Source organism: Carcharhinus amblyrhynchos, chromosome 18 (genome assembly GCF_965287045.1).
Source record: "Carcharhinus amblyrhynchos chromosome 18, sCarAmb.v2.hapA, whole genome shotgun sequence".
NCBI lineage: Eukaryota > Metazoa > Chordata > Chondrichthyes > Carcharhiniformes > Carcharhinidae > Carcharhinus > Carcharhinus amblyrhynchos.
Genome location: NC_137341.1, coordinates 48394846 through 48409004, shown reverse-complemented (window position 1 = coordinate 48409004; position 14159 = coordinate 48394846). Strand labels below are relative to the sequence as shown.

The 14159-nt window shown below is 40.6% G+C and overlaps 1 protein-coding gene across 4 annotated transcripts in view; it reads left to right on the top strand.

Annotated features, from left to right (window-relative positions):
- cramp1 (cramped chromatin regulator 1) overlaps positions 1 to 14159 on the top strand; it is a 59660-nt gene that overhangs the window by 9281 nt on the left and 36220 nt on the right. For all 4 annotated transcript variants that reach the window (XM_080206976.1, XM_080206978.1, XM_080206977.1 and 1 more), the window contains exons 3-6: positions 6584 to 6783; positions 8344 to 8497; positions 12508 to 12591; positions 13871 to 13919. In XM_080206976.1, the coding sequence (XP_080063102.1) occupies positions 6584 to 6783; positions 8344 to 8497; positions 12508 to 12591; positions 13871 to 13919 (487 nt within the window). The remainder of the gene's footprint in view (positions 1 to 6583; positions 6784 to 8343; positions 8498 to 12507; positions 12592 to 13870; positions 13920 to 14159) is intronic.

Below are 14159 nucleotides of genomic sequence, written 5' to 3'. Positions count from 1 at the left end.
TTCTAAGGTTAGTCAGCTTCCTTTAAATATATACTAATTGAAACTAAGCTGCCCCAATTTTGAGCATTCAAGCTTAAAAACCAATATTCATTTTAACTGAAACAAAATCAGTAAATGCTGGAAAATCTCAGCAGGTCTGACAACATCTGTGGGGAGGACGTCCTGACTCGAAAAGTTGGCTCCATTCTCTCTCCACAGATGCTGTCAGCATACTTGATGAGATTTTCCAGCATTTTCTGTTTCAGATTCCAGCATCCGTAGTATTTCGCTTTTTCATTAATTTTAACTGATTTTCTTTTTCACTGCTGACTTTCAGCAATGTACTGGTGTGTAATTTGTATCATAATTTTTGGCAGGATTCATGGTTTGTAAACTGTTTGTGGGCATAAACACATGGGTGTCTCACTATGTCTAAACATCAATGTTACTTGCATGTTCCAAGAATTGACATGCTGGAATGTAAATGTTGGTGCAGCTTAGATGCACGTTCATCTGAAATGAGCTGTTTTCCCTTTTACTCTTTTTGTAACATTCTGTTTTTGTTTTATTTTCTAGGCTGTATGACTGTTTCAGTTTTTGTGTATTGCATGCAGTCTTTAATTTGAAAGTCTTTAGGGCGTTTGGAAAGTTTCAGCCTTACATAGGGTCCATCAACAGTATCTATTCTGAAAGACACTTGTGCAGTCCTAAAGCTGGCCTTTTTATTATTGTTGATTTCAGTCTGAACATTTTTGCTCATAAGTGAGTGATAGTACTGGATAACATTTGCTTTTCATACTCAGATTGACATCAAACACCCTTGGTTAAAGTTTTACAAGGGTAACAGAGTAAGCTTTTTCTAATTTGCTACAATAATCTACTTTAATCTCAGTGTGAATGTTTCCACTTCTTCCCACGGCCGTTCTTATGGCTCCTCTTAGTGAGACTCCTAATTTAATGGCAAAATGTTCCAGGAACTGGGTTGAGCCCATCCAAAATAATTTCATTTGGGATCTTGACAGTTATGTTGAAGAGAGGCTTTTGCATCTTTACTTAGACTGTGTCCCAAAGATGACAACAGTGTGCTAATCGCTACCACACAAGAGAATAGTGTTTTTCAATGTCCATTAAATGTTTCTCCACCATTTTGTTTGATAACACTTCGGCGAAGTACCTTACAACATCTTGCCCCCGCTCCATTAAAAGTGCTATTTCAGCACAAGTTGTATTTGTTTGCCACTGTAATAGTCTGTTTCGGGTTTCTGTTCAAAAATGCAGCCGATTCTAAAACGTCACTCCCCAGTCACAGATTAATTACACGCTTTTGCTGTTACTTAGTCTTGGCAAGACTTGCTTTTGGTCTTGATAAAAGCTGCTTTCCTGCTGCGGTTGTAATTGTTTTTCTGTTGGTCCCTTGTATGACATTAGCCTTTTAATGTGAAAGTCTCATAATACTGCTTATTGCAAAATATTTCTCATGCATTTTATATTTGAAATTATACGGGTTACAAACCGTTACAGCAATGCATTCAATGCGGATATGGTAGCACATTGATTATGTTACTGGCTTAGTTAGCCAGAGGTGTGGACTAATGATGTGGGGACATGATTTCAAGCTTCTCCGTGGTAATTTGGATTCAGTTAATTAAATACAATCCGGAATAAAAAGCTAGCATTAGTAATGGTGACTGAAACTGCTGGATTGTCATTTGGGAAAACATTAAACTGTCCTTTTATGGGAGGAAATCTGCTATCTTTGGCTCTGACGAAGTGTTATGTAGACTCAGTGCTAGATCTGTTTTCTCTCCACAGATGCTGTCAGACCTGCTGAAATTTTCTAGCATTTTTCTGTTTTTGTTTCAGATTCCAGCAATGTATTTTGCATTTATTACAATCTGCTATCCTTACCTGGCCTAGCGTTTTACCAGGATATTGCCTGGTATGGAGGGCATTGGCTATGAGGAGAAGTTGGAGAAACTTGGTTTGTTCTCACTGGAATCTCAGATGTTGAGAGGCGACTTGATAGTAGTCTACAAGATTATGAGGGGCATGGACAGAGTGGATAGTCAGAAGCTTTTTCCCCAGGGTGGAAAAGTCAATTGCCAGGGAGCATAGGTTTAAGATGTGAGGGGCAAAGTTTAAAGGAGGTGTATGAGGTACATTTTTCACACGGAGGGTGGTGGGTGCCTGGAACCTGTTTCCAGGGGAGGTAGTGGAAGCAGATACAATAGTGACTTTTAAGAGGTGTCTGGACATATACGTGATTGGGTTGGGAATGGAGGGATATGGTCCCTAGAAGGGTAGGGGTTTTAGTTCAGTTGGGCGGTATGGTTGGTGCAGGCTTGGAGGACTGAAGGGCTCGTTCCTGTGCTGTAATTTTCTTTGTTCTTTATGTGACTCCAGACCATAGTAGTATGGTTGACTTTTGGCAGTCCTCTGAGCTGGCCAAGCAAGCTACTCAGTTGTACCAAACCAGTGTATTTGCAGTCATACAAGAAGGTTGATCACCACCATGTTTTTGAGGGCAATTAAGGGTGGACAATAAATACTGACCGTGGCAGTGAGGCCCACATCCTGTGAATGAATAAATTAAGTCTCTGATGTATACTTTTGACACATTTGGAAGAAGCTAAAAGGACATGTTCAATACATGTTTCTTCAGTGTTGTTTGTTACTGGGTTTCTATTATAAAGTTAAAGGATATTATTTAATATATAAACTGTAGAAATTGGAGAAGTCCAAGGAATGCAGATTTGAAAGGATATGGTGAACAACCGGTTTCAACAATCGGAAAGCAGATCTGGCAAGACCACACAAAGCCCTGTTAGATCCTGCTCTCATTTGCTCATTCTGGAATGCAAACATGACCCTCACCTTATTTTCTCTATTGCCAACCCATCTTAAACCCATCTCCTCTGACTTCTCCACCCTTACTTCAAACAATAAGTCTGAGAGCACATCTCCTTTCTCACTAAGATTGAGACCCGATGCCTCTGCAACTCCCTCCCTTTTACTAGCCTCTAGGCCTATTTGTTATCCTGTTTGGGAAAATATGACAACTTGAATACCAATCAGTTAATCATTTAAAATAAGGTAGGATTAATCTTTTGCTCATTTCAGATACATGCAGTTTTGCTTTCTCATGTCTGCCTTTTAGATTAATTAGTAGCACTGAAGACAGTACTAATGATCAGAATTTACAATCAGCACCAACCTTCGTAAGAGTAGTGTGTTGTGATTGATGGGAACGTGCCTGGTGTGATCCAAACAGAGTAGGAGCAAACAAGCCAATGCAGATTCACTGTTTTGTCTTCATAAAATTGGGATCCCTCCTTTGTTTGCAAATCGACTTTATTAACCCCACTGTCAGCTGTAGTAGGATCATTCTTATTATAACAGATGTAAGGTACTGTCAATTTAGAAATCTGAAATAAAACCTGGAAATGCAACTGGCCAGACGACATCTGTGGCAAAAGAAAATCGAAAGTTGACATTTCCAGTTCATGAAACGTTATCAACCTGAAATGTAACTCTGTTTCTCTCTCCAGCAGGTCTGGCAGGGTGTGTGGGGATAGCAACAGAGTTAACTTTGAGTCCAGTGCCTGAGAACATTCTCGTCATTGGCTGCTGGAGTAACAATATTGTCCAGCACTTTCCACAGAGTTTGCTGACAATGATGTTAGGTGCTATTAATGTTTTCAAAGTCCCGGTTTCATGTTGGCATTAATGGTAAACTTTATTTTGGTTATATATTCAGAAGAATATCTCAGAGATTTGTCCACTGTGAAAATACCCTTCTTTGGTAAAAGCTATGTGAATAATATGAGACCAGATGGAGGTCCATGACAAAAGGTGGCTCATGCTTGTTCATCTTAAATTACTCATTACAACTAAAACATACATTTTTTGAAATACGATGCTGTGTTTGAATTAACACGGAAGGACTTTATTTACTTTTAATTTATTCTAGTGAGCACAATATGACGACCCATTGGATATGATAGAATTCAGTGTGTGACTGAGCATCGTGCTCAGAGGTTTCAAGTTTAACACTGCAATGAAGCTACTGTGAAAATCCCCTAATTGCCACACTCCAGTACCTGTTTGGATACACTGAGGGAGAATTTAGCATGGCCAATGCACGTAACCAGCATGTCTTTCGGACTGTGCGACTGTGCGGACTGAGCCATGACAGATCAGCCATGATCTTATTGAATGGCGGGGCAGGCTCGAAGGGCTAGATGGCCTACCCCTGCTCCTATTTCTTATGTTCTTATGAAACCGGAGCACCCGGAGGAAACCCATGCAGACATAGGGAGAACGTGCAAACTCCACGTAGTCAGTGATCCAAGCTGGGGATGGAACCTGTGTCCCTGGCACTATGAGACGACAGGGCTGACCACTGTGCCACCATACCACCCTAAGTGTAGTATGATATTGAGTCTGACAATTAGATAATACCTGCACCCCACAAATTCCTTGTGTGTTATGTTTTATGCTCAAAGTGAGAGTGAAAGTGGTAAGTTACTTGATTTTAGAATATTATTTCTGATGCAGAGTGTTACGTGTATCGCCAAAAGGTAGTAGACATGTTGCTGATTTGTGACATTGAAAGAATGTGAAATTTATCCAGAGCCTGTATTGGGACCAAATAGCAAGCATCAGGCTAGAAGGTGGACAAACAGACATCTTTCAAGTGAAGACAGGAGTACAACAAGACGCATACTGTTGCCTTGAGTATTCCATCTACACACTGAACAAATATTCAGAGAATTTACTGTGCTTTGGGGATAAAGACTGGGGACAAGAACAAAACAAACGTGTGGCACGCTGATGACACAACGCTAATTGGAGCATCTGGGAAGACACTACAAAATACCATACATCAAGTAAAATCTAGAAGCTGAGAACCTAGATTGAGTCTGAACATCAAAAAATCAAAATCATAAACAAGGGTAGTTGTAAGAAAGGAATTAGATTGAAGTTTGAAGTGGATGATGTCACACTGGAACAAGTAGATAAGTCTGTCCATTTAGGATAAGTGATAACACAAGATGACAGATGTGGTACAGAAGTTAAAAGAAGGATAGATAGTAGTAATTTTTTGAAGTTTAAGGATATGGAATAACAGAAATTCAGGCTTTTAGGAGGGGAAAAGAAAACTCAAGATGTTACATTTTACCCATTTTATTTTCTGCTCAGAAACCTGAACAATAAGTAAAGGTCTATGGAAATGAATAGGGGCCTTTGAAATGTGGATGCTAAGATGTATGTTAATAATTCCATGTACAGATAGTAAAACACAGAGGCGCTATAAATTGCAAGAGCAAAAAGAACTCTGAAAAGTGCCATTCGGAAAAGATAATGTCAGCATTTCAGCCATCGGATCAGAGTTGAAAAGCTACTGAGGCCCCCTTCTAGAGGGCAAAATTGAGTGCAGCAGGAAGGAGGAGTTGGCTTCGGCATGGTTGGATGATGGATGTCTCAGCAGTTGCAGACGAGTCTAGTGAATATGAGGATGGCACAAGACAAAAAAGCATGGCATATCGTGACAACGGATCTGGCAGGTGTGGCTACAAACAGCACTGTTGTCACAGGTGATTTTGAAATGTACCAAGATCTTCTCACAGAATTGTTATGGCACAGAAGGAGGCCATTTGGCCCATCATGTCTGGAGAACCTGTGCCAACAAGCCTAATGGCTTAGTGCCATTCCCCTGCCTTTTCCCCATATCCCTGCATATTGTTTCTATTCAAGTAATCATCTAATGCCCTCTTGAACCTACCTCCGCCACGCTTCCAGGAAGTGCTTTCCAGACTTGAAACACTCTATTGTGTGAAAAGGTTTTGCAAAATATCTTTATACCTCCCTTATCCTTGATGTTATATTGCAGTATTGTAACATAAAGGAATTGCAAACTTGGGAATCAAAGCAAGGATTGAGTTGTGTATCAGTTTACTACATTGATCTCTGTGCATTAATTCTGGGAAGTACTGCAGCCTATTTGCAGCACCATTGTGACTGAGATTAACCAACACCATTGATTAGGGATCAAACCTGATGCCTTCCTGGTCTTTATGACTCAATAATTTAGAAGCCCAGCTATCTATATCAGACTTGGTTAACACTGGACTGTGGCTAATTGTGTGGGTACTCATTGAATTGCTGAAATGTCTATATTTTTCAGTTGGCTCAGGTTGTTTTCAATGGAGGTATTTATTAGATTAGAAAGATTTTGATTTCTTGATTTGATGTATTATTGTCACATGTATTAATATACAATGAAAAGTGTTGTTGCGCGCTATACAGACAAAGTATATGTTGAAGGAGAAGGAAAGAGAGACTGCAGAATGTAGTGTTACAGTCATAGCTAGGGTGTAGAGAAAAATCAACTTAATATAAGGTAGACCCATTAAAACTCTAAGGCAGCAGGGAAGAAGTTGTTCTCGAGGCGATTGGTATGCAAGTATTTTGTAAAGTTGCACTCTATTAACTTTATTGTTTGAAATCCATACAGTGGGGAAATACTGTCTAGGTGGGCCCAGATTGCACTTCTGTTTCTGAAAATTCGTTGACATATTAACTGTTTTTATTATTTCTGCAGGTCCTGAGGGGGGAGCTGCTGCCTCTGGTTATGCATCTAGCATTGCTGCCGGCAGCACTGGTGGGGGCAGCAAAACTGCAGCAAAGAGTTTATCATCCATCTCTGGGGAAAAGGAAGAAGGAAACAAGAAGAAAGTTCGTAGACAATGGGAGTCCTGGAGCGCAGAGGATAAAAACTCATTCTTCGAAGGGTTGTATGAGGTACAAGTTGTTTCCAGGGTTAAAACTGCAATAGATTGGCACAGTGAATGTTGAGGTTATTTCCCCTTGCGGGAGAGTCTAGGATCAAAGAGCATAATCTCAGAGTAAAGGGCTCACCCATTTAAGATACAGACGAGGAGGAATTTCTTCTGAGTAGCGAATCTGTGGAATTCTTTTATCGCAGAGGGCTGCATGGTTAAGTGTGTTCACGGCTGAGATGGAGAAATCCTTAATCAGTAAAGGAATGGGGAAAAGGTGGGAAAGCAGATCTGAGGATTAAAACAGATCAGTCATGATGTCATTGAATGGGGGAGCAGACTTGATGGGCTGAATGGTCTGCTTCTGCTCCTATATTTTATAGTCACTATGTATAGATTTCTAATGCATATGCTTTAAACTCTGATTAACAAATAAAATTAGCTATTGTTTTGAGTTACAAGGTATTCTGAAAGGATAAATGCTTAAATTTTAGTAGTTTCCCATAGCACCATTGATATACCTCCCTGCCCCATAACTAGTGCAATAAAACCACAGGCTGACACACCCGACAGGGCCTGCAGCCCACTTGACAGTACTGCAGAGTCCCTTGGTTTGAGATATCAGCATGTTGTGTGTCTTGTATTGCCAATTTTAGTTTTTACTGGAAAGCTGAATCCAGATTATAAATCTTGGAGCCAGTTGATAAGTTTTACCTGGCTGTTGCAATGCTTTATAAAGATCTGCACTTTAATTGAATTTTCCATGAAGAAATTGGATGGTTATTGATGTAGTAATACTAACTGATGATCACATTAATTGCTATTTGTGATTATAAGTGGCTGTGTTATTTTGTAATTGATGTTAAGCTCTTGAAAAATAGTTAAAAGTACAGGAGGTAAATTGTGATAAGTTAATTTTAACTGTTGTAAAATTCTCTCACTTGCACATCGTTCGACTGATATTCTTTCCTCGTCCTAACCAACCAGCACAAATGAGTTGTATATATAGGCAGTTAACAATTAACTGGAGCATACGTCAGTGTTTTCTAAGTTTATCCATTTACATCTAACTACTAAAATATATTTTCTAAGAGGACATTAATATTTTCCATTTAGCATTTTGTTGATCCATCTACCTCTGCTGCTTTTGTTTTGTGATTTCTTTTAATAATGAAGGCCAGTTCCTGCTTTTCATTCTGTCAAAATGCAGTCACCTCCGACATCCTCCAAGATTTCATCTTTGGCCTTCACTATTCCTTAATCTTATTCTACTTTAGGAGTGCATTTGCAAGCATGGCGGATGCATCCAACAGCACACACATTTTCCGTCTCCCTCAGTACTCCAAGATCATGCCATCTAACTACCTGTTTGATATTGAATCTTGAATGAGCTGGAACTTTCTGCAACTCAATGCATTGGCAAGGTGGAAGCTATCCAATTTACCTCTCACAGACGCTCTGTTCCTTAGACATCATCGATTTTTGGGTGTTTGTCCAACTGAATCAAAAAAATCTTTGTTTCAGTTAAATGTTCCTACTTATTTCAGCATTAGTATTAATTTACTAGTTATTTATTTTATAGCATGGGAAGGATTTTGAAGCAATACAGAATAACATAGCTCTGAAGTACAAGAAGAAAGGGAAGCCAGCAAGTATGGTGAAAAACAAGGAGCAGGTTCGGCACTTCTACTACCGTACTTGGCACAAGATCTCCAAGTACATCGATTTCAATAATGGTGAGTACACAATTCCAGGAGAATTATTGCATCCTTGCTCTGCTGTTTACTGTTTTTTTAAACCTCGTGATGTTCATTTGGACACTTGTCCTGTTCTAGCTTGGTTTGCTGTATGTGTGGTAGAAAGTTTATTCATTTACTATGGAATACCATAGCGGTTATTCAACTATGCTTATCAAGGATGGCAAGTTCTTTATTCTCTCATCCAGAAGAATATGGTAATACTGTATTTATGGTATTACATTTTTCAGCATGTTGATTTCTGATATTCCTGTCAGGAACTTCAAATAAGCATTGGTTATCAAACTGTTGTAATTGGACGCTCAAAGCCTATCTTTTGTATTTTCTTTAAAGCTATATTGTGTGGATTAGTAATTTGAGTCGGTTTTTTCCAATTGATCTGATTTAGACTTCACTAGATAATCTATGTGCAGTCACCAAAATCTAGTGAGGATAAATAGTGTTGTAAGGATAAGTCAAAGAAGCCATGCTGCAGAGATGCTTATACCCAGGATTGATCTGCTCATCCTGTTCAACATGGGAAAATGTGACAGACGAAAGTGAACCTGTAACCATCCATATTAGCAGTACAGCCTCATTTTTCCGTGATAACCCTGAACAATCCAGTTACCTCCAAGGTGGCTGAGTGCAGCAATTAACTTATTGTTGCTGCACACAACAGTGATTTCTGGATGTGGTGAAACTCAGTGGAGAATTTGGGTATAGGGATAAAGTTTCCATTCTGGAAATTGTGATTTGGGATAGTTATTTAAGAACATAAGAACTAGGAGCAGGAGTCGGCCATCTGGCCCCTCGAGCCTGCTCCAGTATTTAATAAGATCATGGCTGATCTTTTTGTGGACTCAGCTCCACTTACCCGCCCGCTCACCATAACCCTTAATTCCATTACTGTTCAAATATTTATCTATCCTTGCCTTAAAAACATTCAATGAGGTAGCCTCAACTGCTTCACTGGGCAGGGAATTCCATAGATTCACAACCTTTTGTGTGAACAAGTTCCTCCTCAACTCAGTCCTAAATCTGCTTCCCCTTATTTTGAGGCTATGCCCCCTAGTTCTAGTTTCATCTGTCAGTGGAAACAATTTTCCTGTTTTTATCTTATCTATTCTCTTCATAATCTTATTTCTATAAGATCTCCCTTCATTCTTTTGAATTCCAATGAGCATAACCCCAGTCTACTGAGCGTCTCCTCGTAAGCCAACCCTCTCAACTCCGGAATCAACCTAATGAATCTGCTGTGCACTCCCTCCAGTGCCATTATATCCTTTCTCGTCGCTGGCTTCCCGGACCTCCCTGGGCTAGTTTTTTAAGCGGAGGGAAGTGGATGCCTGAAACTCGGTGCTGGGGGAGATATTAGAAGCAGATGCGAAGGTGACTTTTAAAGGTCATCTGGACAAATACATGAATAGGATGGAAATAGAAGGATATGGTCACTGGAAGCATAGGGGGTTTTAGTTCAATCGGGCAGCATGGTTGGTGCAGGCTTGGAGGGTCAAAGGACCTGTTACTGTCCTGTAATTTTCTTTGTTGTAGCCCCAATATATCGTGTGGCCCCCTCCCCACCGACCCTCTTGCAGAGTGGCCGTGCATCTTCATCACCACCACCACCAACACCGCCGCTGCCACACCCCCCCCAGGCCCTGCCCCCGGTAGGTAGTGCCATTTTACCCCTTGGGCAGTGTCAGAATGCCAGGCTGATACTGTCCAATTGGCAGCTGCTGCCCACCCCACCCCCGACTCAATGGCCTCGGTTCCCTCCAATGGGGTCAGGTTCTCATTAGTGAGGAGCAGTCATGAATGCAGCTAGAGGGAACCACTACCGACGAGGGAGAGAAGGGAGACACTAGCGTGTCCGGAGAATACCATCTCGGGCCTGCTAATCAGATCAAAATGTTGATTTCAGTATGATAATCAGCTCCACGTTGATGTCTGGCACAGAGCTAGTGATGCTAAAAAAAATAGCCTCAGAGATGCGTGGAGACTGTGGCACCCACCATGAATCCCATGAAGTGGCAGCCACTGATTCTCCAGGCCCCCTGTGCCACTTAAGCAGTCATGATGTGGCTGTGCCGGCGTTGGACCGGGTTAAACACAGTAAAAAGTCTGACAACACCAGGTTTTAGTCCATTCGTCAGGTGAATGGAGAACTCTCCATTCACCTGACGAAGAGGGAGTCCCCTCGAAAGCTTGAGTTTACTATCAAATAAATCGGTTGGACTAAAACCTGGTGTTGTCAGACTTTTTACTCCACTTAAGCAGCACAGGGGGCCTGGAGAATCCCAGCCGCTTTCTCCAGTGGTTGGGAGGCATTGTGAATGGCTGACTGCTATGTTATTTCATATTCTCAATGGGAAAGAGAATTGATTGGTGTGTAAAATGGGCTGCTAATTCTCTTGTCACCCATTTTGCTCTATCACAAGAGTTCACCTCCATGGTTTCTACAAGTAGTTCTTAGGCACTGTTCAGTGTGATTTTCACCATTTCAGTGAAACAAAATAATCTGGCCAACCAGGATTACGATTTAGCAAACATTGACAAAATTCATACATTTAAAACAAAAGCTCTGGTTTGAAAAGATGGTGGTGTTATAGCAGTGCTGAGTAATCCAGAGACCCAGGCTAGTGCTCTGGTGATGTAGGTTCAAATCCCACTGTGGCAGCTGGTGGAATTTAAATTCAATTAATAAAAAACTGGGATTGAATCTAGTCTCAGTAATGGTTGTCAATTGTTGTAAAAACCCATCCAGCTCACTAATGTCCTTTAGAGAAGGAAATCTGGCACTCTTCCTCGTTTGGCCTATACATGACTTCGGACCCACAGACAATGTGGTTGACTCTTAACTGCCCTCTGAAATGTTCTAGCAAACCACTCAGTTCAAGGGCAATTAGGGATGAGCAACAAAAAATGGCCTTGCCAGTGACACCCACGTCCCACGAACAAATAAAGAAAGACATTGTGCCCTTTATTCTCGCCCACATCCTTCCAAATTCACTAGGATATAACAAATGCTGTAACTTTCTTCTTAACCATTTGGTAGATTAAAGAGACACGACTGGCTGACTTACTCAGCAGCTCTTCTTCCATCCACCCTCTGAAAGTAGAAGGGTAAGGCTCACTGGGCGTTGGTTGTTCTCAAATCTCCAATTTTGGCAGTCTTGCTGAATGTGCAAGCGCAGCCATTGTGGCAATAGGCTACAATTTCGGAGGTGATTAAATCTGATCACATTCCTCTCACCAATGTAACTTCTAGCAGCGATCGATGGATAATGACCAAGAATTGCAAATCTGAGTTGATTTTCTTCTTCCAGGAATAGGACTTTCCAGGGTTATGTTGTCCTTGCTGGAAACCTGGTTTGGCTCAAAATCCCAGGTTTAAAATCAAACCTGGGACCTTCTAGAGCATACTCTGTCACCCTGCCTGCCATGGGAATCAAATCTAAGCTGATTTTCTTCAGGAATAGGACTTTCCAGGATGAGGCTGTCCATGCTGGAAACCTGGTAGCGATCAAAATTCCAGCATAGGTTTGGAGTCAAACCTGGGACCTTCTAGTCTGTATTACTCATTGATCTCCTGTTTTTATCAACTAAGCTATTCATTGTTTTTAATTTCAAAGTGCTGGAAACGTTCAGCAGGTCTGGCAGCATGTGTGGAGAGAGAAACAGAGTTAACGGCCAGAATTTTACCACCCTGCCTGCCACAGGAATCAAAGCGGATGAAGGGCGGACCATGGAAAGGTCCATTGACCTTGGGTGGGATTTTCCGGTTTTGGGACGAGTGAGGCCGGAAAACCTCACCCAGTCGGTGACCTCATATCAGAACTATCTGATTCTGATGAAATGTCATTGGCCTGAAAATGTAATTGTTTCTCTCTCCACAGGTGCCACCAGATTTGCTGAGTATTTCCAGCATTTTCTGTTGTGATTTCAGATTTCCAGAGAACCCTGACATTAATCCATTCAAAAAAAATGAACTGTATTTTTTGTCGCAGTGTTTTCCCGAGGACTGAAGAAATCATCCCAGGAACTGTATGGGCTAATATGTTATGGTGAACTTCGCAAAAAAATTGGTGGATGTGAGTATTTTGATGTGATTCAATAAGAAGGGAGCTTGTTGTAATTGGAACTCGTTGTTTGGTTTCCTGTTTCTTCTCTGTAGAAATTGCAAGCAACTATTGATAGTCTTATAGTATTTTGTTTCATGATAATTAGTAATCGCCATTATATTAGCCTCAATGAATCCCATCACCTTTCAAAAAGGAACTCGTCCCCACCTAAAGCCCCCTGTTTTTTGTTGTATAGTTTCGGAATTCCAATTTACCTGACATGTAAATTGCCCCATATATTATGTCAACTTAGCCTTTGATAACTTTTAACACTTCCTGGTCCAGGTTTTAAATAGCTATCTTCGCCATGTATAAATGCATAGTGTGCATTGGGCTATCAACTGATAATGTTCATTCCATGTGTTGCTTTATATAGTGGATACTTGAAAATATTTTGTTATGCAGGCTACCATCGTTAAGTGTCATCTTTTTTATGGAGATGTAAAATGAGGTCTTGTCTGCCTGTTTGAATGGATGCAAAGGATCCAGTGAGATTATTTGAGGAAGAACAGGGAATTTCTTCTCATGTCCTCCTACTACTCTCAGCAAAAGCAGACTAACTCGTCATGCATTTCATTTATTGTTTATGGGATTTTGCTACATGTTAATTGTCAGTAGGTTTATCTACAGAAGGAACGGAATCCCTTTTTGAAAGTATACAGTGAAGCACTTGGAAACATCACGGAGGACATAATAAACTTTTATAATAGTCCAACTTTTGCTTTCTAGATTAGGTAGCTCACAGAGAAAATCATCGATGCAGACTTGGTGGCCCTTTTTGTGCTACAGTTTTTGTGCCGATTGGCTTAATGGAAAATTGTGAGGACATTGCTCATGATATTCCTCCTGTTACTGCCAATGGGATGAATAATGCAGGCAAAATACGCATAGTTTTCGGGTGAGCTGCTTGTTTTGTGGAGCACGTCATGACCTTAAAAGGTTCGACCTTCTGTTGAATTTGACTCCCGCCAATTCAGAACACTGAATCTGAACAAGATTGTGTTTGGGTTAGATGGACCGATGTGAATCAAAACACTTGGTTGCCCTGTTTCAAGTATTTAAAAAAAAACTTCTTGGACATCAACTCCTATATATTTGTTCTGAAAAATGCTTAGTGAATCTCTTCAAGTGAGTTTTACAGTAGAGACCCATTCTGAAGAAAGACTGTAGCCTGGAGCAAACAATTAACTTATTCTAAAAATAGAGATTGCATACTAATTTAATGCTGTGATATGTATTTATTTCATAGGCATGGATGACAAAAATGCAGTTAAACTCAATGAATTAATTCAAGCTGGGTAAGTGACCTCCATAGTTTATAGTACCATCAAACAATCTGTCGTGCACCCCTAACACTGCTAAGTGGGGATAGACTTGGAAAAGATTTCTTTTAGTAGCTTCTCAAGATTTGCGCGAATGTAAGGCGCTGTGGCGCTCAGAATTTCCCTTCTGAGTCAGTGATTTTCCTGCCTAACAGACCACAGTGACTTTATGAAAAAGTGATCTTTTCAAGACAATGGGAAGGCATTTTGATATAA